The sequence below is a fragment of the Myotis myotis genome, unplaced genomic scaffold (assembly GCF_014108235.1).
Source record: "Myotis myotis isolate mMyoMyo1 unplaced genomic scaffold, mMyoMyo1.p scaffold_m19_p_19, whole genome shotgun sequence".
Taxonomy (NCBI): domain Eukaryota; kingdom Metazoa; phylum Chordata; class Mammalia; order Chiroptera; family Vespertilionidae; genus Myotis; species Myotis myotis.
The window spans coordinates 41,313,502-41,338,854 of NW_023416323.1; the positions used below are offsets into that span (position 1 = coordinate 41,313,502).

Here is a 25,353-nt window from a genome sequence, read left to right on the forward strand (position 1 = left end):
TCAGCTCAGTGATCCCTGACCTTTCTGATAACGTGAGGGAGAAAACAGCCTCTTTCATGACCATCCGTTAGGGGAAGCAAGTCCTCCAAATCCTTACAGCCCCTCAGTTCCGCGGTCCCTGTTAGAAACGAGAACCACATCCTTCCTACCTGATCAGGTGGCACCTGGCCATTTAAAGGGGCCTTTGAGGAAGGCACATGGCTCTGGCCTGTTGCCACCGGAGCTTTGCAAAGTGGGTGGAGCCAACTGGGCAGAGTCCTCGGGAGACCGGAGTCGGCTGGTCCTGCCCCGGTGCCGCAGGCAGCCGTCAGCCTGACCTGGGGCCCTGCCTTCGCTAAGGTCCGTTCCTGAGGCCAACAAAGCATCTGACGTCAGGACACGCAGGCTCTCCGTACTGGTCATTTAATACGCGAAGGCTGAACAAGTAGCGACACGGGTACTTTATGAGCATGAACATAACATTCTGAACCAACACTGCGACCTGTGCACACGCAGTGCACAGAACGCTCCCCTTGTTGCGTATTTCCGCACGTTGACCTGTTACACACGCCTGTCAGTGGGTGAGGGTCTTCCTCCCATTGGGAAGTTTCTCACATTAACCTCGGGGGTGGGGGTTCCCTAGTCAGTGTTAGAAGAGGGACTGTCCCGTCTCAAACGGAGTGACACGTGTGAAGGAGGGACGTAATGAGAAAACTTTTATAAAACACAATTGCAGGTGACTTTCCTGGTCAGTTATACGCTCCTGTCTGAACACCGAAAGCTCATCCCATCCGGGCACAGTGCTTTAATTGTAAACACACAGACGTACATTCATGGTAACCAGGTATTTTTTAAGCTCCTGTAGCCTAATGTTTACGCTGCTCTCTAAGAGGATGGGCTGCAGCGCAGGACTTACCCTAAACCAGCCCTTCCCATGAAGAACTGGTGTGTAAAAGGGCCACGTAAGGCTTACTCCCTTCCAGCATCGCTGCCACACAGCTCCTGTAGCCGACTCAGACCATGCCAGTTACATGCAACACCTCAGTGCACCCACCAGCACCCTGTGCAAGTTCCCCTGCCTGCGACCCTGTCTCCTCTTCCTGAAGTCTCTGCAGTTCCCTAATCCCAGGGGTCTGTGGGTGACTAACCGGTAGCCCTGCGGTATTGACGTCACCTGCATTAGATCCGGTGGTCCATGTGATAGTGACGTCACCCGCATTAGATCCGGGGGCCCCTGCGGTCGTAAATCGCCTGCATTAGATCGGCAGCTCTGCCCAGGTGGCAGGCAGTGCAGAACAAGGAGCGGCAGGCTGGTTCTTGCCCCGTGGAGCCTGGCTGGACTTGGGGTTCTGTGAGTTGAAGCTCATAGATGCTTTTTGCACTTGCCTTGGTTTATTCGGTCAGAAGAACATCTCCGCAACCAGGTCAGGGGACCTCTCCATGGGCCCCCGCTGGCTTGAAGCTCCTCAGCGTCAGTATGCGGATGAGAGGACAGGAGAGGGTCCCAGAGGTGCTGGGCGCCTAGCCCCTCTCCTTCCTGCCGAAGCTTGCAGGGGACGGCGCCAACATGCACCAGTAGGCGGGCTGAGGTGGCTGGGCCTAACTTTGCAGTCTTTTTGCTGACTGAACCTAACCTCGAAAGGCTGGAGTCAAAGTGGGGGCCACCTTCCACAGAGCTGCGTCCCCACAGCCGGGGCGGCCCCGGAGCTGATCCTGGACAGTGGTCCTGCTGGCATGCCGGTGGTTAAAAGGCAGAGAATACCCTGGAGGGAAGAGGCTTGTCTCGGATCTAAAAAGTCATTAAAAAGGACAAAACCTTCAGTGATAACGCAGCCATTTAACACGTTAAGTGCCATGTCAGTCACTTAGTCCTCTCATGCAGGCTGGGGTCCAGACCCCCAGTACCCCAAGCTGCTCTTCTATACTCAGCTCAGAGCCCTCTGACCCCGTGTCCAGCTGCTGTGCCAACAGTTCCAGGGCCTGGCCAGACCTGAGGCCTGACAGCAAGCTCACATCCCCGTCTGCACCAAGTACAAGGAGGGTGACTATGCTTTCTGTCCAGACCGGTCAGTCACTGGTGCCGCCAGCATATCGGTGAAATCGGGTATCGCGGGCTAACCGGAAAGGAAGACAAAACAGGCCTGGCGCTTAACATGTTAAAGAAACACATGCCAGAGACAGCAAGTAACCCACGTCCACGGAGGTTTTCTGCCCGCTGTTTGAAACCATCTATACATTTGAAACGCCCTTTCCAGCTCCATTCACCAGAACACCTGGGTGAGAAATATGGAAGCCGTAGCTGGTCGCTGGGGTGAAAGGCGTCCAGCCCATGCCAACTACTTGTCTCCGTCCTCCTGTGCCTGGAAAACAGGTCGCTGGGCAGCTCCCGGCCATGAGGGGGGTCAGTCAAGACCACAGCAGGCCAGCAGCAGAGGAGCTGAAACTTTGGAGCCTTTTCCTGGGGGGGGGCTGCGTTCCCCACACCAGCACACGGGTTCCGACTGCCCGGCGTGGGGAGGCCCAGCGGTGGCCTGAAGCTGGGGCTGGCGCCGTGCCCCAGAAGTCCGCTCGTGCAGGCTCCTGAGGCCCACACAGCACCTGTCAGGAGCCGATGGCGGCCAGCCCTCGGACGGCCTTGGTGACTGTGGCTGCATCTTCCACGGGTTTGGCTGGCATCGGGGAGGTCCTGCCCCTCCCAGCAGCCCTCAGTTCAGCCCGGGCCCCTGGCACTTGGCCGTGTCTGTGCAGACAAAGTAGGTCCTCAGCTCCCCTTTGCCCTTGACGTTGATCAGGCCCCGGCATTCGCAGGAGTATCCGAGGCCCTGGAGGATGCTGCTTGTCTCCTCGGTCACCTGGGAAGGGAAGGAGCGAGTTGCAGAAGCAGGCGGGACGCCTGGGGGACGGCGGGCAGACCGGCCAGCAGCAGCGCGCCTGTTCCCCGAGGCCTCAGCGGCTGGGCCCCAGTGAGCGGCCAGGTCCCCTCACCCGGGAGTGCTTTCCTCCTTGGTCCCCGGGGTCTGTACCTGGATCTTCCCCAGCTCTCCAGTGCTCTCCATTCTGCTGGCAACGTTGACCGTGTTTCCCCAGATGTCGTACTGAGGCTTCCGCGCCCCGATCACTCCAGCGATCACAGGCCCGTGGTTTATGCCTGGAGAGGACGTTGGCAGTTGCAGGTCATTGAGGCTAGAGAACCCCCACCAACCACAGACAGCCCCTCGGAATAGCTGAACGAGGCCTGAGCCGGAGGCCTGGATCGGTGCTTCCCCGGCACCCGCAGCGCCCGAGTGGGGCACTCGTCCTGCACCTCTAACTCTTCCCAGCGGCTCTGAGCACCGCCTGTGGCTCACAGTGACCATCAGGCCAGGAACCTGGTTCTCAGCGGCTGTAAACAGCTGTGACCTGGGGTTCCCCGCTGTCTGTAGAGATGTGTCATTTCAAAGGGAGTCATGTCCGTGGTGTGCCAGCTGCTGGGGTCGGAAAGTCGGGGCCCTCCAGAACCCTTCCCAGGAAGCAGGCGAGGACAGGGCCTGCGGGGCCTCACCGACGCGGAGGCGGAAGGCGTTGAAGGAGTGCCGGTTGATGCCGTCCAGCTTGCTCATCAGGGCCATGCTGAACTCCACCATGATGCCGATGTGGGCGTGCTGTCGCTCCAGGTCCTGGGGACAGCGGCGTCAGGCCCGGCCACACCCCGTCCTCCCGCCTCGACGGGTAGACGGATGCGCCAGCCGCCCTGATCTGCACTGTGTGGGCAAGAGGCCCACGGGAGGGGCCGTCGGCAGGCAGAGATGGGGCAGGGGCTTCAGCAGAGGGCCCTGGAGTTGCCCCTCACCACCCTCCCTCCTGGGTCAGGGCGTGGAGGTGCCCCCTTTAGGTGGCAGGTCTGGGCCTGGAATTTCACCTCGTGGGGCGGGGCCAAAGGCCACCAGACACTGCGTACCTGGTTCTCATGCCCAGAGGGCACGCTGAGCCCCGCAGCTGCCATGTAGGTGCTGCCAATGGTCTTGATCTTCTCCACGCTGCTGAACTTGGGCTTCAGCAGCAGCTGCGGACAGAGGGCAGGACTGGGGCAGCTGCGGCAGCCTGTCCCAGATCTCAGGGCGGCTCCCACCCAACCCTGGCCCTTCTGAAGAAGCCCTTTCTCACCCTGGGCTCGCCCGCCCGCTCGCCCCTATGGACCAGGGCGTTCTCTCCCTGCTCCTGTCTGTGCTCGTCTGGCCTCTGGTCTTCCTAAGGAGCCAGCTCTGCCACAGGGATGCTGGTTCTGTCCCCAGCTCCCAGGCAGGCCCGACCAACCCAGGCCGACCGCGGGGGCTGGCGGGGATTCCTCCACAGGGCCTGCCTCTAACCGGAGCCAGCTGCTGGCCAGAGAGGACCCAAACCCTTGAGTGCAGCGAGGAAAGGGCTGTGATGTGTCGTGTGCCCTCTCCGAGTGGTGGTACATTGTAGGTGGGCATGTGCCCCTGCCGCCCGCCCTGGCGGGGCCCACCTCATCGAAGTCGGCGATGATCTCGTTGAGCAGGCGCAGGCACTCCAGCCCCTCCTTGTTGACATCGCACTCCGTGTAGAACACTTTGAACTCGGGCACCGAGGCGAACATGACGCAGACGCAGTCGTAGGACTGATGGTACCAGTCCTGGGGGGAGAAGCGGGCCTGTGGCCACCTCCCGGCCCTTGGAGCCGGAGGAGCTGGACGCTGGCCTGATCCACAGTAGGAGACTCTCCCTCCCCCTACCCCTCTCTCTAAAATCAGTACACAGATTTTTAAAAAATAAAAACGGGAATTTCTGTCAGGTGGTCGGAAAGAGGCTCGGGCTGATTTTTGCTCTTAAATGCCCTGGGTCTGCAGAGCGGGGTCCCGAGCCCTGAGTAGAGGTCTCAGTCAGGAGACGCTCCGTCTCTGACCCGGCGGCACAGAGCTGGTGGCACTCGCGCTCATCACTGTCGGTTACACGCCACATCCTGCTGGCAGGCACCGTGGGCCACAGCCCGGGAGGGAGGCGCCCAGGTCGGCGCCCACGCCCGTGTCCCTGCGCGAGCAGCTCCCACCGTCCGCAGGCCCCACCGTGAGGCCAGGACCACAGAAAGCACGTGGTGGCTCTCAGCCCTCCCTCCGGGAGCGACGGCCGCCCGCCTCGGGCCGCACCTCGTTCAGCTTGTCCCCGATGAAGTGGGCGGCCACGTGGGCCGGCAGCACGTTCTCCAGCAGCAGGCGGTTCACGCTCTCCATGGTCTCAAACTCCTCGCGCTCCTTCTTGAACTTCTTCTTCCACAGACAGTCCAGGCGGCAGTAATAGTCAATCTGCAGACGGAACGGAGTCCTGGCCCCGTGAGCGGGGACCTGCCACCCAGCAGCAGGGCCCACCCTGTGACCGTGGTGAACGCCTCACTCGCATGACCCAGGAGTCACTCGGGTCCCCGACCGGGGCTTCCCCCCAGGACCACCTGCCCCCAGTCTGAGGCGGCCCAGCCCGCCCAGCCCTTCCCGAGGAGGGCAGGTCGGCGGCTGAGCTGGGAGGCAGCAGCGGCCGCCTGCTCACCTGTCGGGAGAGCAAGATGAGGGTGGCGTAGAACAGAACCAGGTAGAAGCTGATCATGGTCTTCAGATCCGACCAGGAGCAGATGGAGGAGCTGAGGGAGTGAAGGGAGAGGCAGGGTCCCTTCCAGCTCTCACCCCCAAACATGGGCATGGGGCCCAGACTCCCCCAGTGCCACCCGGGAAGAGCCACCGAGACCGGTTGCCTGGCGCAGACCATGGAGAAAAGGGGTGCAGGTCAGAGGTCAGCCTCCCTGAGGGGACATCTGAGCTCAGGCCCGGATGACAAGGAATGGCCACATTCGGTCTGAACAGGAAGCCTGGGCCGCGAGGGGACAGGAGGCGCCAGCTCCGGAGGCCCAGTGGGGCAGACGTGGGCCCTGGCAGGTGTGCAGGTGCCAGGCAACCCGCAGGGGCAGCCTGTCCTGGGCCCCCGGTCCCAGGCTCTAGTCCAAGGGGAGTCAGGCCCTCTTTCAATCCAATTAGGCCAGAGCCCCAGGACCACGCACACACCTGCCCCCTGGGCCAAGGGTCACCACCTGTCAGGACCACGCACACACCTGCTCCCTGGGCCATAGGTGCCACCCACCATCTGGGAGTAGGGCAGACACAGTGCTCTTTCTAGAACTCCAGCTGAAGCCTCTTCCCCACCCCAGACTAGCCTGCACACAGGACCTCCCAGGTGGCCTGTGAGACCAGGGACGCTCCCCAGAGAACTGGCCAGCCAGTCACTCAGCTCGGAGCGCGCAGACCGGAGCCCACGACTCCCTTCCTGTGAAGGAAACCACGCCGACCCCCGCAGGTGCCCACCCAACGGGCTCAGTCTGAAATGCCATGGAAACAAAGGGGATACAATGGGCCACCGTCACCACGGGCAGTGGGCCGGGCCCCACCTGAGGGTGGCGTTGGTCTCGGTGCGGTTGCGCAGGCCAGGGCCGCAGCAGTCCCACTGCGAGCACAGGGAGAGGTGGAAGAGCAGCAGGTAGGCCACCAAGGCCGCCGTCAGCAGCACCACCTTCAGCTCCAGGCTCATCCTCAGGAAGACGGAGCAGGCGACGAAGGCCAGGATGCAGCTGCAGGTGTGATACTGGGGGGACGGGGTGCTGGTCACCCACCATCTCCCGTCCCTGAGAGACACCTCCTGGCCCAGCCATCACCCAGGGAGGGGCGTCGGGGGCCCCGTGGAGAGCCACGTGTCTCAGCATCGCCCTCTGGCCTCCTGACTCCCTCACGAGGGGCAGGCCGTGGAGTCTACCTTCCTGTGCTGTCTTTACCGACCTTCACTTCCACTGAGGGCAAGTGGGCTCAGGGAAACAACGCATGGGAATGCTGCTGGTATGGAGATGTGACGCGGGGCGGGGCGGGGCAGGGGGAAGGACAGGGCAGGGGCAGGGGTGGGGCAGGGAAGGGGCACACACATGCCTGAACAGCCTCCCTGCCCTGAGTTTGGCCGTGAGCTTGTCCTCCCCAGTGCGTCTCTGCACCTCTCTCTCCTGCTCTAGAGCATGCTGTGGCTCCCCACTGCCCCCAGAACAAAGACGAAACCCTTCTCCCTGCAGTCAAGCCCCACCCTGAGCTGGATCAAACCCACCCACACTCTGGACCAAGTGCACCCACACCCAGACTCCTGTGGTCTCCAGCTCCGCCGCACTCTGGGGACTCGGGGTGGCGAGGGCCGGTGCACTCACTGGGAGGAGCTCGCAGGGGGTCCTCTCCTGGCTGCTCAGGCTGGTCTGGTTCCCAGCAGGCAGCCCCAGGGCTGGGGAGGGCAGCAAGGGCTGCAGAGAAGACGGTACCCGTGACAGATGGTCAGGGCCTGGGACTCCAGGACCTGCCAGGCCGAGCAGGGCTGGGCCTAAGGCCTCCGGCAGCATCACAGGCACCTCCCGCCAGGCCCAGCTCTGTGTCAGAGTCTAGTGGGTCAGGGGCACAGAGGTGGGGACGGGCGTGGAGTGGGGACGGGCACGGAGGTGAGGACGGGCGTGAAGTGGGGACAGGGGCGTGGAGTGGGGAAGACCTGACTAGGTGTGGGGCCTGGAAGGACCGTAGGGACATGGACGTGGACACGGAGCCTGGCCAGAGAGGCAGAGGCCCCATGTCCTCCCAGCTTGAGCCCAGGACGGCCCCCAGTCTCCCCGAGGGTGAGACGGGCCTCCTCCGGGGGACCGGGAAGAAAGAACGGGGTGTCTGGGACACCGTGCTTCAGGACACCTCCTGTGGGGCTGGCTGCGCGACCTCCCTGGGGCCCCAAACAGGAAAATGGGGGAGGAGCTCTCACCGCCACGGAACCCCCAGGAGGCCCGGCCACAGGGCTGTGCGGAGGGTTCCGCCACGGGTGGCTTTTAGGCAACAAAACTCTCGGGGTCCAGAATTGGGAGGTTCCCAGGCTCAGGCCTGGCTCCCGCCACCGGGAGGCGTGCATAGGGTCCTCGCCAGGGCCCCTCCCCACCCGGCACCAGAACCCACCATGTTGACGATGGCGATGGTGAGCAGGCTGCCCACGGTGAGCACGGCCAGGGCCACGCGCAGCAGCGGGTGCGTCTCCACCCTCCCGGAGACGGCCCGGAGCCCCGTCCAGGCCGGGCAGCACCGCTGGGAAACACAGGCTCATGTCACCCGCTCCTGCCCCGGACAGCGGGGACCCTGCCTGAGGCTTTGTGGGGGACGGGGGCAGGGTGGGGTTCAGGGAGGATAGCCCCAGGGCCCCGCAGCTGTGAGAGCCCAAGATCTCGCTCAGCTGGGGAGCATCGGCAGGTGCTGTGTCCAGAGCTCAGACACATGCGGAGCCCAGACAGAGGGACATGCCCCCTCTCGGGGCTGTGGACAGCTACGGCTGCTTGGGGACGCCTCTGGGGGAAGGGTCGGGGGGACACGGTGACTGCCCTTGAGGCAGGAGGGTCAGGGGGCGGGCTCACACCTCCTCAGCCCCGACACCCGTGGGCCCCCATGGTGCTGGGTCAGGGGCTCCTCACTCACCAGCAACTCGTCGGCGAAGCACAGGCCCAGCACCAGCCCCAGCACGCAGGCCACCAGCCCGAAGGACACCCCCAGAGCCACCGTCCTGCAGAGGGACAGGCGTAAGTTCTGGGGGAGCGTCTGCTCAGGGCTAAGCCTCCGACACACTCCCCCGTCTCCCAGCACCCCAGTCAGGCGCACAGCGGCCTCCTGCCTGCACCCCCCCACCTCCAAGCTGCTCTTCTCTACTCAGCTCAGAGCCCTCTGACCCCGTGTCCAGCTGCTGCGCCAACAGCTCCAGGGCCTGGCCAGACCTGAGGCCCGACAGCAAGCTCACGTCCCGTCTGCACCAAGTACAAGGGAGGGAGGGAACGCAGGCGTAGCCCGTGGCTGAGCGTCGACCTGTGAGCCAGGAGGTCACAGCTGGACTCCTGGTCACGGCACAGGCCCGGGCTGTGGGCTCGATCCCCAATAGGGGGCGTGCAGGAGGCAGCTCATCCATGATTCTCTCTCATCATTGATGCTTCTCTCTCTCTCCCTCTTCCTCTCCCTTCCTCTCTGAAATCAATACAAATATATTTTAAAAATGAGTGACTTCGCAGCGGGAGCCTCGGGCCTGGTCCGGAAACTCCCTGTCTTGTCTCAGTGGCGTCCTGAACACGGTGCCCTGCACTGCAGCCTAACCGCCCTCCAACCAGCAAGGGGCTGACCTTCCTCCCTCCATGGCCTCACCCCCACCCGGCCCCGCACAGGGCGCTGGGGGCAGACGCAGCCTCTTGGTGGTGGGCACCGGATAATGCATGACCCACGCCTCTGGGCCTCTGTGTCCCACAGCAGCAGCGGTTCTCAACCTTCCGGCCCTTTCAATACAGCTCCTCATGCTGTGACCCAACCATAACATTATTTTCGTTGCTACGTCATCACTGTCATGTTGCTACTGTGATGAATCGTCATGTAAATATCTGATCTGCAGGATGGTCTTAGGCGACCCCTGTGAAAGGGTCATTTGACCGCCAAAGGAGTCGCGACCCAGAGGTTGAGAACCGCTGGCTAAGAGGGAGGGAGGGCGCCAGGCAGGAGGCCCACATGGAGATGCCCCCCACGTGCGGACAGCAGGCTTCCAGGGTGAGAGGCGTGTGGGAGCTGGGAGGCCTGTGGCTCAGGCTCCAGGGAGCAGCCGTTCAATGAAAGCAAAAGCTAAGGGCTGGGAACTCCAGGGGTGGGGACGCCACGGAGGCATCATGGGCTCGTGACATCCGGCCCCCCTGCCGGCCGCCACCCCCGCCTGACCCCAGTGGGCTGACCGTCCTGCCCACCCCGACTGACCTGGGCATGAGCAGGACGTGGACCAGCAGGAGGCAGACGAAGACGAGGCTGGCGCAGGCGAAGTAGTGGCGGACCCGGGGGATGGGCGCCAGGCGGTACTGGGGGCAGGAGAGCGTGAGGGGCGGCCCGACAGCAGAGGCCCCCGCAGGGCCACGTGCCCTGACCCCTTCGGCCGACTCAAGTTAATCACCTTAAAGCACCTCACCCTCCTTGACAACCAACTCTCATTTGTCTCCACCTGGTGTCTAGAGGGGACCCTTGCCCTCCCTAACCCCAGCTCCCCCACTTTATCTCCACGTCCCTGAACAGCCAGGGCCCGAGGCCCCTCCCGGACAGCCAGGCGCTCACCTCTCGCTCGAAGCCCTTCTCCAGGAAGATGGGCCCGAAGGTGTAAAAGTCGTCAGACTTGGAGCAGCAGGGCCTAGGGGGCAGGAAGGGCAGTGAGAAGTGGGGAGTGGGAGGGCCCCCCGGGGGAAGGGATGGCCAGGGGGCAGGGCCCCCCTCTCAGGAGGCAGCACCAGGGAGGGGAAGGAGCTCCCAGGACATGACTGGAACTGGGCCACATGGGGGGCCCATTCGAGGGGGCAGGGCACACAGAGATCTAGGCCCCTCACCTCGTGGAGCTGAGCCCCTCAATGGCTGACAGCATCTCGTCGTCATAGGCGTCATCCTCCGACCGCCCCTTGGGGGACGCACTTCTGGAATCAGACACGCACCCAGCATCACCCCAGGGACCCGCGCAGCGGTCAGGGCAGCCTGCCTGGAGGAGGTGACTGGGACAGGGCTGGCGGGAAAGGCAGGCCATTGGGACGGGGAGGGGGCAGCACGCCTACCTGTCGGGGGTGCGGTGGCGCCGCAGCGGGATGGCCTGGAAGCGGGGGGAGAGACTGTCAGCCTCCAGAACGCGGGCGGAAGCCCATCCCGGGTCTCGGCCTATTGCCTCGGACACACGGGCAGGTGTGGGGGTGTGGGACCACCCCTGGATCAAACTGGACTCGGCTGGGGAACGAGGAGGGCGGAGACAGCCCAGCCGCCCTGCGCGCCCTCCACGTCCCCGGGAGGCGGGGCAGAAACCGCACCCATGTCACAGGTGGAGAGCGAGGGTCGGCACAGGCTCTGCTGCCCCCTTCGAGGGGCACCCCGGTCCCCAGCTCCCCGGGAGCACGGGCCCTACCTTGGGCCGCCGGCTGTTGGGGACAGGGGTCTCGCTGCTGCTCACGCTCTCGCGGTGGTTGAGGTGGGCGAAGGGCCGCTGGGCGCCCCAGGACTCGAGGTAGCGGGTCATCCGCAGGGAGGCCCGCATCTTCAGGGCCGCGTCCCCCTTGGGCTTGGGGAGGTGCTGGCTGGGTGGGGGCGGCTGCTGGCTCTGGGGGGACACAGAACCGCTCGCTTCCACTCTCACTGAGCACCTCATGGCCCCTGCGCACCAGCAGCTGCGGCCCGGGGGGTGGGGGGGGGACCGGGGGGCGGTACAGGGGAGCTGGAGAGGCTGGAGAGGCTCTCGGCAGTTGGGCCAGCCCAGAGGACGGCCAAGGCCAGGGTGAGGGAGCGCGAAGAGCCTGCATGGCCGACATTCCTGAACGCGCCCCAAGGATGATTCACCGGCAGCCGGGGGACAAGCAGGCCTCCCGGGGCGGGGAGAAGGGCCTGTGCGGGGGCGCGGGGCCGGCTGGGAGCGGCCCGAGGGCCCCCACCTCGGGGTCCTGATGAAAGTGGAGGCGTCGCTGACCAGGCCGGCTCCAGGGGGCAGAGTCCGGACACGTGGAGGCCGGCCCTGCCGCCCCTGGCCCCGCAGCCCCGGCCATTCCCCGCTTTCCTGTGCCTCATCCAAAGCGTGGCTTTCAAACGTGCCTTTTGGAAATCGGGGCGATCAGCGCCGGCCGCAGGGAAAGTAAACGCCTGGTGACTGATTTCCCGGGTGCTCACCATGCGCCCGGGGCTCTCCTCGGGGAAGGGTGGGGGGCCTTGTTATTCCCATTTCATGGAGAAGGACGCCGAGGCCCAGGGAAAGCGTTCCGTGGGGCCTGGACCACACCCAGTGACGGGGGGCTCACTCCCACCCCAGCAGGCCTCTCGCCGCTCTCCCTCCAGGCACCTTCCCCGGGTGTGGGTGTGGGTGTCCTCCCGCCCCCCCGGCCCCGCCCCGCTGCATCGGAGCCGCGTACCCGGGGGTCGATGACCAGGTAGGTTTGGATGTTCATCTCCTTCAGGTAGGGGTCCCGCTGCTGCCCGTGCCCATCCTCCACCTCGTACGCCTTGTCCAGGTGGTTCAGGGTCGCCTCTGTGATATGCACCCGTCTGGGAAAGACCCAAGTCAGGGGGAGCAGCAGGACCCAGAGAGGGCCGGCACCACCCAAGGGTGCTCAACAGCCAGAGCCGGCAGCCCGGAGCCCAGCTGGCTCCCCCCACCCCACCTCCCTGCAAGCTCACTGATACGTCCTGCCCCCTGCCTCAGCCCCCCCATCCAGTGTCAGGAGCTCAGAGCTTCCTGGGAGCCTCACCCGGGGACTCCAGCCGCCTCCATCCTGTTGGCCAGGGACACGTCGTGGGACCACACGTCGTACTGCCACTTGCGCAGCCCGATGACACCGCACAGCACGTTCCCCGAGTGTATGCCCACACGCATGCTGATGTCCACACCCGTGGCCTCCCGCACCTGCCTGGGGCAGAGCAGGAGGGTCACCTCACCTCACCCGAGGGCAGGCTCAGGGTCCCAGTCGGGCGTGTGGCCTGGGGGAGGGTGTAGGAACAGGGGAGGCGCAGTTCACAGAGAAGGTTTGCGGCCTGATGGGGCCCTGAGCGCCTCCTGCTGCCGAGCCTGCCCTCGGGGGAAGGGAGCCCAGCTGCCCACCCTCACGCCCCAGCTCTGAGCTCCCGACACTCGGAAGCCCAGTGGGGGGACCCAAAACAGGCACTGGGTGATCCAGGCTCGCCACCTGCCCCCGAGCCTCAGTTTCCTCATCTGAAAAACGGGGACGACGCATGCCCCACCGTGCCCCGGGAGGCAGGAGGAGACCGTCCCAGGGACCGGCCCCGGGCCCCGGGAGGCAGGAGGAGACCGTCACAGGGACCGGCCCCGGGCCCCGGGAGGCAGGAGGAGACCATCCCAGGGACCGGCCCTGGTTCCCGGCCCACCCGTGGTACCTACTTGATGGCCTCACACATGTCCAGCCCCATCTTCACACAGTTGCGGGCGTGGGTGGGCAGGGACACGGGCAGGCCCGACACGCAGTAGTAGCAGTCCCCCAGGATCTTGATGCGCATGCACTCGTTGGCCTGCGGGGCCAGGGGGAGGCGGGTCGGCGGGGGGGCCCGGGTCGCACAGGCCGCAGGCCGTCGCCTCGCCCACACCCTCCGGACCCCCATGGCCGAGGGGCGGCAGCACCGGCTGGCGGGCTGACCTTGGCGATCTGGTCGAACTTCCCGAACAACTCGTTCAGCATCACCACCAGCTCTTTGGGGGAGCAGTCGCTGGCCAGCCGCGTGAAGCCCACGATGTCGGCGTAGAGGATGCTGGGGGGGCCGGGGGGGGCAGCGGAGGGTCAGAGGCAGCCGTGCCGGACAGGGCTGCAGGGACACGGGCCCTCCGGAGCCCCGCCACCCTGCACCCCGCAGCCCCCATAGGGACGGGAGAGACGCTCTGAGGGTTCACTTTAAAGCGAACCCAGAGTGTGCAGGGCCTCCCGACCCCCCCAGCCCAGCCCAGCCTCCTGCAGTGAGAGATGGTGCTCCCGGCCGGTGCTCCGGCACTGGGCACGGCCTTCTCCTCGCCTACACCTGGCTTCCCGCCTTTGCAGACTTCAGAACCACAGGCCCCATTCGCTCCGCCTCGCCCTACCCTCGCAGGATCCCATCCTCCAGATGAGCACACTGGGGCTGCCTGGGAGCCAGAGCCGCACGGGCACCAGACCTCCCAGCTGCAGTCTGAGCTCTGGGCCGCCCACAGCCCCGACGGGAGGCGGGAGGCAGGGAGCCTCCCCAGGAGACGCCATGCGCACAGGCCCGGCCGCTGCCCACCTGACGTTCTGGTGCCGCTTGACGTAGAGGCTGTGGAAGTTGTTGTCGGGCATGTAGCGGCGGTCCCCGCACTCCTTGAGCCGCTCGATGATGGTCAGCTTCATGCCCATGGAGATGTGGGCCGGGAGCACCGACAGCAGCAGGTTCTCCTGGACACGGGGGGACGGGGGGGGACAAGCGGGGGGACGTCGGACCCAGGCTTTACCTACACGTCTCTCCTTTCTGCTCTGCCAATCACCCCTCCACCTCTGCTGGCCTGTGTCCTGCCACCAACCCAGCCGGGCACACATCCCCACGTGTCCCCAGCAGCCCCTGGGGTGAGCCTGCAGGGATGTCCAGCCACGTAGCCCCTGCACACACGGCTCTGGGAGCGCCTGCTGCCCACAGAGAAGGACGCTGGGCCTGGGGCCTGGGGCCTGGGAGTCAGCCAGGCTGGGGCTTGGGCGGGAGGGGGGGCGGGCGCACACCCACCTGCTGGCGCTTCTCGATGCGCAGCTTGCGGCGGATCTGGATGCACTTGACCGTGTAGGTGAAGAGCTCGAGGGCGGCGCCCTGCATGTGGTGCTTGTGGAAGGCGCCCGTGAGGTTCCCGCACAGGAAGACGACCGCGTTGGCCAGCAGCTGAGGTGGGCGCACACATGGCTCAGGTGTGGCCTGGCCCCTGATCCCGGGGGACTGTCCCCCTTGCCGAGCTGGCGATGGCACCCCGCCCATTCCCTGACCGCCAACCCGCTCAGGCTGCACCCTTCCTGGGCAGACAGGGAAACTGAGGCCCAAGCAGGGGCTGGTCTCCTAGGGAGTCACTATAACCACGGGACCAGGGCTCAGGCCGGCTCGGCATCCGCCAGCCCCTCCCTGGTCCAGAAGGGCTGGACCCTGGAGACCAGGGGAGCCAGTTAGTTCTGGGAAGTAGGACGGCCCGTCCCAGGGCTCAGGGCTCAGAGCCCGAGGGGAGCACCGGGGACTGTCCCCAAAGGCACAGCGCCCCCCCCCCCCACAGCTGCCCAGAGCCCCCTCCTCCGCCCCCGGAGCCGGCACCAGGCCCGGCCAGGAGGAAACCACATGTCACAGCAGCACTGAGTGTGACCAAGTTCACTCACTCAACACAGACACAGGACAGAAGCCCAGGGAGGCCCTGCGGGCGACACCCCAGGAACAGGCCTCCCCAGGACAGTGCCCGCACCCAGAACAGGGCCAGGACTTGGTGAGGAGCTGAGCCTCTGGGTACCACGGGCCAGGTGCCAGCCCCGGCGTCCGGCTTCCAAAGAGAGCCTGCGCTGAGGCCAGCGGGCTGCCAGTGGGGCTCCAGGCTTCGGGACCAACTCACCCCACGGGCCTGGCTGCCCTCAGCCCAAACCACAGCCCCACCCAGACCCCCGGAGCCCCTCACCTGCACCCCACCCAGACCCCCAGATCCGCTCACCTGCACCCCACCCAGAACCCCGGAGCCCCTCATCTGCACCCCACCCAGACCCCCAGATCCGCTCACCTGCACACCACCCAGACCCCCGGAGCCCCTCATCTGCACCCCACCCAGACCCCCAGATCCGCTCACCTGCACCCCACCCAGACCCCCGGAGCCCCTCACTGCACCCCACCCAGACCCCCAGATCCCCTCATCTGCACCCCACCCAGACCCCCAGATCCCCTCACCTGCACCCCACCCAGACCCCCGGAGCCCCTCATCTGCACCCCACCCAGACCCCCAGATCCGCTCACCTGAACCCCACCCAGACCCCCGGAGCCCCTCACTGCACCCCACCCAGACCCCCAGATCCCCTCACCTGCACCCCACCCAGACCCCCGGAGCCCCTCACCTGCACCCCACCCAGACCCCCAGAGCCCCTCATCTGCACCCCACCCAGACCCCCGGAGCCCCTCACCTGCACCCCACCCAGACCCCCAGAGCCCCTCATCTGCACCCCACCCAGACCCCCAGATCCGCTCACCTGCACCCCACCCCGACCCCCGGAGCCCCTCATCTGCACCCCACCCAGACCCCCAGATCCCCTCATCTGCACCCCACCCAGACCCCCAGATCCCCTCACCTGCACCCCACCCAGACCCCCAGATCCCCTCACCTGCACCCCACCCAGACCCCCAGATCCCCTCACCTGCACCCCACCCAGACCCCCGGAGCCCCTCACCTGCAGCCACACCCAGACGCTGGGTGACGAGGAGACCCCCATCAGCGTGCCAAGCACCAGGAGGTGGGACACGCTGGAGACGACCCCGACCGCGACGGCGCCCCGCATGGTGAAGGGCAGCAGCGTGTACACCACGAAGACGATGAACAGGAAGAAGGGCACCTGGCACAGGACACGGTGAGTGCAGGGCCGGCCGCCGCCCACCAGGACACAGCCCAGACCCCGCTGGTGGCCATCTCGGCCCGACTGGGCACGGCCTGCCCCGGGGCGAACGACACAGCGGAAGCAGAGCCCAGAGGAGTCGGGTGTGGCCCCTGCTGGGGCCCCGGGACCGACCCCTCAGCCTTTCCTGGCACATGAGCCCGTCCGTGCCTTTTGCTTTTCTGAGCTGGACATGGGTTACCTCCAGCCCAGGGAGGGTCCATCCAGAAGAGCCCAGACAGACAGACAGACAGGCGGACGTGCCTCCCGCCTCCATCCGTCCCGTCGGGGTAGAGACTGAGGCCAAGGTCAGCCCAGGGCCCAAGTCACAGAAGCACAGCCTGGGAGCGGGAAGGGCCGGGGCCAACCTGCCACTGCTGGTCCATGCAGCCTCCACAGGGACCTGATGGCCAGAGACGGCACAGCGAGGAACGGCATCCAGCCCCCAGCGGCACCGGGGCCCTGCCTCGTACCTGCTCCCACGCACAGGCCGCCTTCGTCCACGCGTTGAACACCAGCACGTAGCCCAGCGTCACCAGGCAGGCCCAGATGAGCAGCGCCGAGGTCCGGAGCCACCGTTGGACCAGGCACTCGACGTACACCAGCACGTACAGCACCACGAACACGGCGAGCACCAGGAACGCCGTCACCAGCACGGCCTGCCGTCCGGAGAGGTCCTGGGCGTGGAAAACACACACGGACGTGTCACGGCTTCCCCAGTGGGTGCCGCCTCCTCCAGGAAGCCCGCCAGGCTAGCCTGTCCACCTGCCTCACTCACCCCGTAGCTGAAAGTGATGACGATGAGGGCGATGCAGGCCACGATGACCACCAGCAGGAGCGTGAGCAGCAGCGGCCCGTGCTGGCTGGTGAGGCGGTACTTCTCGTACAGGGCATCGTGGTCCGGGCCCTCCTCGCCCTCATTGAGGAAGTAGCGCCCCTTGGCCGGCATGCTCTGCCCCTGGCACACCTGCTCGGGAAGCCCACTCAAAAGAGCCCAGGGCCTGGAGGGCATCTGTGTGCCGACACCCTCCCTGCGGGCCTAGGCCTCTGGCCGCTCCGAGCCCGGCAGGGGGGGCTGGGGAGGGGGCCCCTCGGCCTGCAGGTCCATGGGCACCGCGGTGCCTGCCGGCTCCACCCCAGGCCTCGGTCACTGCGCTTCTGGCATCTTCCTTGGCATCCAGGCCAGGCTGACCAGACTCACGGCTCCTCAGCTCTGCAGACACACAAAGCGACCCGGATGTGAGCTGGGCGGCCGCATCCGGGAGGGCTGGCATCGGGGCGGCAGGGCCAGGCCTCAGCCTGCGTCTGATCTCTCAGCCTCAACCTGGACCGAAGTCCAAGTCCTGCTGGGGCTGTGCACACCCCAAGTCACAGAGCTTGTCCCCTGGGCTCCCTGGAACCGCTCTGTGGGGTACAGCAGTCGCCAGTCACACACGGCTCGAAAAATTAAAGTTGATTAAAATGAAATTAAATACTCAGCCCCAGCCTGGCCGGTGTGGCTCCGTGGTTGAGCAGAGAGCCGGAAGCTTCCCGCCGAGCTCTCTCCGGCAGCGGCAGCCCCGGGACTGAACCGGCTGCCAGTTACACGCAGCCGCCTGCCCCTCGGGGATGCCAGGCTGAGCAACCCCAACCCCAACCCCGAGAAACGCTAACTCCCATGGCGGCTCCATCCCCGGCAAACCACACACACTCACAGACACAGACACACACACACACACTCACACACAGACACACACACATTCACACACAGACACACACACACACTCACACAGACACACACTCAGGCCGCGGGAGGCCCAGGCCGCGGGAGCCTGGAGGGCAGGGGGGTTCCCCGCTTTCTCTCTAGTGACCTCCTCCCAGGGAGGAATTAGGGGGCTCAGGGCACCCTCAGGTAGAAACGGATGCCAGGAGCATCACCCCCCATGCGAGCCTGGCAGGAGGACTCCCTGCACCCCAGGCCTGAGAGGGGTGGAGGATCCACATACAAAAGCCACTGAGTGCCCACTGAGCACCCAATGTGTGCCCGGCGCCGTGTGCCCAACCCACTCGCCCGCCCTGTAGGCGAGTAGGACTCCCGCTTCCATTGCGTGGGTGTGGGACTGAGGTCCGGCCATTTCCCTGAGGTCACAGAGCTGGTGAGAGAGCCGGGATTTGAACACAGGCCATTGGGGTCCACTCTCGTCCTGCCCGTCGCCCTCATGGCGCTGCCACCCACGGGGCCCATCACATCTCAAATGTCACCCCCTCCTGCCCCTCCCTGTGGAGGCCCAGGGCAAGGTCAGGCAGCCTCCTCAGCCAGCTCGGACCAGGGCGGCCTCCTTTTCCAGGAAGCCCTCTGAGCTACGCCACACCCCATCGCTTCCCGTCCCACAAACGAGACGGGCCGCCCAGGCTCTCCTGGCCAGATGCCGCCCAGTGGGGTCCAGGTTCGGCAGCTGCTGGAAGCTGGGGGCCTGGGCCTCACATTACCACCCAGGACTGGGCCTCCAGGGCAGCTCAGGAAATCGGTCCCCTGTGCAGCTGGAGGACCCGGCAGCCACCAGTCTACCACGCCCTGGGGACTTCAAGTCCACCCCCTCTACCCCCTACCCCTACCCCCCGCTTGCAGATGCGGGCCCCCACTTCCTCACCCAGGCCGAGCCGGCAGGAACCCCGGCCTCCAGGCCCTGGGCTGGTGGCCTCCGAAAGAGGAAGTGGGGGCGACAGGCCTGAGGAGAGGAGCCCGCTCAGTCTCCTCGCCACCCCTGCGCCCGCACCCCAAACCCACAGCGCCGGCTCGCCCCCTAGGCCGGCTGAGAGCTCGGGGGCTGGGTGCCGGGGGGGGGGGGGGGAGGGGTGTGGGGAGGGGCCTTTGCTGAGGGAGCTGTGGGGGAGCCCAGCGGCCGCTCTGCCCAGCACAGGCCTGGCACTTAGGGGAACCTCATGGGACCAAGGGATGCCCGCCGTTCAGGCACGCCAGCCCACCCACACTCCGGCCTCACTCTGCTCGTCGGCACACCCCCAAGTCGGGGGAGTGAGGCGCAGGCCACAGGGACGGACAGGCCAGGTTCGCAGGACAACTGGCCAATGAGCCCAGAGAGAAGGCCCAGTCCCAGAGCCGGGAGGCCCATCCCTGGGGCAGAGGCACCCAGAGGCTGGGTCCCCAGGGCCCCTCCCTCCGGGGACAGCCCGCAAAGCCACCAGGCAGGGTAAAAGCTGAAGCCCCCCAGGGACGTGAGCAGCCCCGCCCCTCTCTCTGCTCCCCCAAAACTCCTAGGCTGATGACCCCAGCCCCGGGGGCCACAGGCTGCCGTCCAGCCTTGGGGACACGAGGCCTGTGCTCCAGCTCCACCTCCAACCTGCTCCCTGGCCCTGGGCAGGTCTGTGCCCGACCTGGGCCCCGGGGTCCCCGCTTGCAAAGGGGTGACGTCAGACCGCTAAGGCCCAGCTGTGGCTGCGTGTGGAGGACTGACAGAAGCGGGCAGGAGACCCCTGGAGGCTGCCCCTGGTCCCCGGGCGGTTCTGGAGGAGGCGGGCATAGGTAGGGAATTATTCTTTGTACCCCAAATCCTCATTTCTGCTTTTCCTCTGTCCTCTTTAAAATGCAAATACCCCATGTATCCCTCCCCGCAAGGCACCAGCTGCCAGGGATCATCCATCCGGTTTGGCACCTCCTGTGCCACTTCTAATGACAGTTCATCCATTCATTCACCTTGAGAGAGAAGCATGCATTCATTCATTCGTTCCCCAGATATGCACTAGAACCTTCCGTGTGCCAGGCCCCAGGTGAGGTGCCAAGAGGCAGGCGCTCCAGGCACACGCTCCCAGAAGGCACAGACCTCGTGCCCAGCTCCCGGGTGACTGCAAGGGCCCCGCACACAGTGGGTGCTCAGGCAACCGCGTCTATTGGAAGAGCAGTGCCCCCCACGCCGCTTGCCTGAAATTTCACCCCTGGTGACTCACTCCTTTACGCACGGCCCTAGCTAGGCCCCCCTTTTAGGAGGGAAACACCTTTCCGCCCGTGTTTAACACACTCCCATCCCTTCCCCTCGATAAGGGTAAAGGCAGAAAGGGGAGTCCAGCGGCGCCTTGGGGAGCCTCACGCCATGCGAGTCCCCCCCCCCCCCCCGGACCACAGGACAGCGGGCTCCCACGGCCACCCGGACAGCAAGGCGCGAGAGGGCCCGGAGGTGGGAGAGGAGATGTATCCACTAACCCGCAGACAGGAACCAGGGGAACCACTGCATGGGGGGTGCGGGAGGAGGGTGTAAGTTCGAGTCTGAAGTCCGGCACTGCTCGCTGCCTGTTTAAAGATGCAGCAGAGGCCAGAGGAGACAGCCAGGAGGGTTCATGTTCACACCGGACGGTGGCCAAGGGGAGCCAGAACCCACAAAAGAACTCTCTGTGATGCTGTAGCGAACACATCCTAACGTCGCACAAAACCTACCAAAAGCAAAACCCACAGAGGAACGATTAGGAAAACATTTGCAAGTCTTACGGCAAGACGTGAACCTCCCTCCCTATGTAAAGAGCTCCTACAAAAAAATAAAAAGTAAATGAAAAGGCCATTAACCCAACAGAAACATGGGGGAAGGTGTGGACAGGAAGCTCACGGGAAGGCAAGGCAATGGCTCTTAAACATCTGGAAAGAAGCTGACCCCATCCACACCATACACACACACACACACACACACACACACACACACACACACACAGACACACACACACAGACACACACACACAGACACACACACAGACACACACACAGACACACACAGAGAGAGACACACACACACAGACACAGACACACACACACAGACACAGACACACACACACACACACAGACACAGACACACAGACACACAGACACACAAACACAGACACACACACAGACACACACACAGACACACACAGACACACACACAGACACACACACACAGACACACACACAGACACACACACAGACACACACAGACACACACAGAGACACAGACACACACACACAGAGAGACACACACACAGACACACACAGACACACACACACAGAGAGACACACACACAGACACACACACAGACACACACAGACACACACAGACACACACACAGACACACACACACAGACACACACACAGACACACAGACACACACACAGAGACACACACACAGAGACACACACACAGAGACACACACAGACACACAGACACACACACAGAGACACACACACACACAGACACACACACGTGTAATAAGAGAAATGCAGCCCTAACCGGTTTGGCTCAGTGGATAGAGCGTCGGTCTGGGGACTAAAGGGTCCCAGGTTTGATTCCGGTCAAGGGCATGTACCTTGGTTGCGGGCACATCCCCAGTAGGGGGTGTGCAGGAGGCGGCTGGTCGATGTTTCTCTCTCATCGATGTTTCTAACTCTCTATCCCTCTCCCTTCCTCTCTATAAAAAAAAAATATATCAAAAAAAAAAAAGAGAAATGCAGATTAAATCTCCGAAGGAAAGCCATTTTTATTTATCCGACCGGCAAAGGTCAAAGCGCTTCACAGACCTGTGCTGGCCGGCCGGGGAGAAGCAGGCACTCGCACTCACACTCACTCACACTCGCACTCGCTCACCCTGACAGGAGCGAGGCTCAGCGCCACCCGGGAAAGGCAGTTAAGTCATATCTAACCAAGTCGCTAAGGTACACAGACCTTTGACCTAGCAAATCTACTTCAAGGAACTGGTCCTGCTACACGGTCAGGTGTGTGAGGTGACATGTCCAAGTATTCACTGCAACGTTGTGTGTGACAGCCAAGACTGGGAACGACGCGTCTGCCAGCCAGACGCTGGTGAAATAAACCTGGGCACATCCTCACGACGGAACACTATGCAGCTGTCAAAAGGGGGGCCGCAGCCGGAACAGTCCTGTCCCAGGGGATCCGCAAAAAATCCCCATGGCAACAGCAACGCCTGGGAGAGGGATGGAGCCAGGACACGAAAAACCAAACCTGCTGGTTGGACGCAGCGAACAAATCGTCCTTCCCTGCATCTGCGGTTTCTGCTTCTACGGTCAAATGCAGCTCGTGCAGACTTCTAAAAAGTCTTTAATAGGAAAACCGGGATCTACTGTACGCATCGTGTCCACAGTTAACAATACTGCGCTGTAGACTTAAAGTTTCTTCTAAGAGGGTAGGTGTTCGGTGCTATCGGAAAAATAATGATAGATAGAGTCAAAGAAAACTTTGGGAGGTGACGAAAGGTTGATGGCATAGATGCCGGTGATGGTTTCACGTGTGTACACTTATCTCCAAACTTACGAAGTCGTCTACATTAAAAATGTACGGCCCGGCCGGTGTGGCTCAGTGGTTGATCGTCGACCCATGCACCAAGAGGTCACGGGTTCGAGACCCGGTCAGGGCAATTTTTAAAAAAGTACAGCTTTGGGTATGTCCATCACATCGCAATAAAGTGGTTTTTGAAATAAATAAAGTAGATAAGGGCACCAGTAGAAAAATTCAAAGGACAATGTAAGGCGGTTGACGACTAAAGTGACTGTGGGTTTAGCATGTCGACATGGAAAGATGTGCTCCCAGCATGTTAGTTGGAGTGTGGGGGCACATATACGCATGTGTGTGTGTAAACATAAAAATCCATTAGATTATTTTAAAAAGGAAGCAAATCTTAGGTGCATGGTGTCTAAGTGCGCGGCCCTGAGGAACCTGCGGACCCCTCTGTGCCTCAGTTTCCCACTTGAAAACGGGAGAATGGCATTCTGACCACACAGAGCTTTGAGGGGGTGCGATGGGGCGATGTGGGCAGAGCACCGGGCTGCACGTGGCACCCAGGACCCAGGTCAGAGGACAAGGATCATCAGGTTGGCAGAGAGCCCAGAACCTGCGCCTCCCGCCCCACCCTGGGCCTGTCTGAGCCACAGCACGGGGGTCCGGCAGCCCAGGCCCCCGCTCCACCCTGAGAGTGATCTGGCCTCTGGGGTGGAGACAGCTGTGGTCAGCACCTCGGGGTGCTGCCTGGGGCCATGAGGAGCAACACGGCGGACGCCCCCATGAGGTGCCCGGTTAGGCCTCCAGGGAGCGGCTATCCACTGGGGCAGGGGTTTGCGGGGACATTGGTCCGAGGCAGCGAGAACTCCCAGGGGCATCTGGCCCCCACCCCAAGCCCTCGAGGTCTGCTGACAGGGGAGAAAGCATAACACCCAACCCTCCAGACAACCTCTGAGCCCATCCGGAAGCACAGGCAGAAAACCAGGCAGGCTGGGGTCCCCCACAGTCAGCCCTCGAGCACCTCCCGCCAAGTGAGCAGGGCTGGGAGCGGCCTGGGCAAGGTCCTGCCACCCCGACCCCCGGCCAGGGGAAGGCTCTGGGATCCTCACCTGCTCGGCCAAAGTCCCCAGCTGGGAAGCAGCAGGGCTGAGCCTCAAACCCAGACCTGCCCACTCTGAGGCCCAGGCTCTCTCGTAAGCCGCCGCCTCTGCGTTTCCCGAGACGGGCTCTGCCCAGGGCCGGGCGCGACAAGCGATGCACACATGGCCCCCTCACCCGTTCCTGTCACAGGCAGCGCAGGTGAACATTCCCCTCCTCCTCCCACGATCCCTGAGCACATCAGCAGAGCAAAGGCTCTGACAAGGCCTGCAGGAAAGGAACTTGTTGGACGAAAGGCAGCTGCACATTTCCGTCTTCCTGGCTCAAGGGGCTCTCTCTGCATGAAGTCCCTCAGGACTGGGAAATGCTGACTTCGGAGCCTCTGAGAGTCAGCTCAGAGCTTCTCCCCCAAGCAGACTTCCTGGGCAACCGTGGCCAGACAGGCCGCTCCCCTCACCTCCCCTCCCCTCCTCTCCCCTCCCCTTCTCGGACAGCCTGGGAGCCCCACTCCCCCACACCCACCGGCCCTGGGTTAGGCAGGATGGGCACACAGTGGGGGGGCCGGCCCTGAGCTTGGCCTCCGGGGTGGGGGTGAGAGAAGACACAGGAGATGCCGGGGAAGACACCCCTGCCCTGGGGGAGTTTTTAGTCGGGGAGACACCTGCCCCTAAGAAGAGGAGCAGAAACGAGCTCTAAACACCAGCCAGGAAGAGGCCTCCTGTCCCACCTGCTGTCTCTCCCACGCAAGGCAGCGAGGGGGCCCCCCCCCCGCCCCCCCCCCCCCGACCTGCCACAGAGCCCCAGGCCGACCGCCAGGGGACCCTCTCAGCTCTGCCCCTCTCGCCCCTGGGCCTGATCCCTCCAGCGTCTCCTCAGACCAGCAATGGAGGGACCACAGGGAGGGCAGGGGCCAGGGCACCCCGCCTGGAGCCCGCAGGCCACGTTTGGGGCCTTGGCGGCCCCTGGCCATCCCCAGAGCCCAGGGAGGCATCACTGCGCCTGCAGCCGCTGCCGGGCCCCGAGGTCCCAGTCTGGCTCCTGCAGCGCCAGCAGCCATCCCAGGGGGACCCCATTCCCCCGCTTCCTGAGCACCTGGGCCGGGCCAGCACAGCCCGGAAGTGCCCTTCTGGAGGCAAGCAGCCCGGCCGACCACCCCAAACCACAGCCCGGCTTCCGGAGCGGCACCCACACGGGGGCACCCACATGGAGCTCGGGGGGCCCTCCATTGCCGGCCTTGGAGCCAGCCCCCCCATCCGGGCCACTCACTCCTCCCACAAACCCCTGCCCTCCGGAGCCAGGCTCGGCTGGGCACGCACAGTGCCTCGATGGAGTCTCAGGCCACAGCATCCCCACCCCCGCCCCCCGCAAACCCGAGCCTCCCTGGGGTAGTCCACCAGGCTCCCCGCACCTGCCCAGGACCCCAAGAACACCCAGCCCCGTCCTGCTCACCCCCTGGCCAGGAACCTCCAGCTGGGCTCCCCGAGGCCTCCTTCGGGGCTGCATGATTTGACTGATTTCGGTTCCCCAAACAAGCCCCGCCCTCCGGCCTCCTGCAGCCTGAAAGCACTGCCTCCTCCCCACCCCTGGCGCCCTCTGCCTGGCAGACTCCTGCCCGCCCTTCCGTGCCCGCTCAGCTGCCACCTCCTCCGGGAGGGCCGCCGCGCCCACTTGATTTGGATGCACAGCCTGCCCTCCCCGGTCCAGCACAGGGCGCCTGGCCTGCCACTGCCGGGGAGGGACCCCTCTCCCCAGACAGGCCTGGCCACGCACTTCCACCTCCCAGGATGCAACCCCGCCAGCACGCAGGCGACACTCAGACCCCAAACTCCATGCCCCGGCCGAATACAGC

General features: G+C 64.3%; 1 protein-coding gene across 8 annotated transcripts in view; it reads right to left on the reverse strand.

Moving 5' to 3' along the window:
- Positions 1–425: 425 nt before the first annotated feature.
- Positions 426–25,353, reverse strand: part of ADCY7 (adenylate cyclase 7) — a 38,894-nt gene continuing 13,966 nt past the window's right edge. For 6 of the 8 annotated variants that reach the window (XM_036345131.1, XM_036345127.1, XM_036345126.1 and 3 more), the window contains 25 exons: positions 16,937–17,371; positions 16,632–16,835; positions 15,958–16,119; positions 14,282–14,431; positions 13,811–13,959; positions 13,195–13,306; positions 12,942–13,069; positions 12,295–12,453; positions 11,959–12,091; positions 10,968–11,159; positions 10,627–10,661; positions 10,408–10,491; positions 10,142–10,214; positions 9,794–9,891; positions 8,489–8,573; positions 7,979–8,104; positions 7,201–7,290; positions 6,406–6,599; positions 5,517–5,607; positions 5,123–5,278; positions 4,466–4,612; positions 3,917–4,021; positions 3,521–3,635; positions 3,003–3,127; positions 426–2,831 (listed from right to left, as the gene is read on the reverse strand). In XM_036345131.1, the coding sequence (XP_036201024.1) occupies positions 2,685–2,831; positions 3,003–3,127; positions 3,521–3,635; positions 3,917–4,021; positions 4,466–4,612; positions 5,123–5,278; positions 5,517–5,607; positions 6,406–6,599; positions 7,201–7,290; positions 7,979–8,104; positions 8,489–8,573; positions 9,794–9,891; positions 10,142–10,214; positions 10,408–10,491; positions 10,627–10,661; positions 10,968–11,159; positions 11,959–12,091; positions 12,295–12,453; positions 12,942–13,069; positions 13,195–13,306; positions 13,811–13,959; positions 14,282–14,431; positions 15,958–16,119; positions 16,632–16,835; positions 16,937–17,170 (3,294 nt within the window). In that variant the 5' untranslated portion in view covers positions 17,171–17,371 and the 3' untranslated portion in view covers positions 426–2,684. Of the gene's footprint in view, positions 2,832–3,002; positions 3,128–3,520; positions 3,636–3,916; positions 4,613–5,122; positions 5,279–5,516; positions 5,608–6,405; positions 6,600–7,200; positions 7,291–7,978; positions 8,105–8,488; positions 8,574–9,793; positions 9,892–10,141; positions 10,215–10,407; positions 10,492–10,626; positions 10,662–10,967; positions 11,160–11,958; positions 12,092–12,294; positions 12,454–12,941; positions 13,070–13,194; positions 13,307–13,810; positions 13,960–14,281; positions 14,432–15,957; positions 16,120–16,631; positions 16,836–16,936; positions 17,372–24,953; positions 25,030–25,353 lie in introns of those variants that run through there. The other 2 variants (XM_036345125.1, XM_036345132.1) reach the window with 2 other exon arrangements.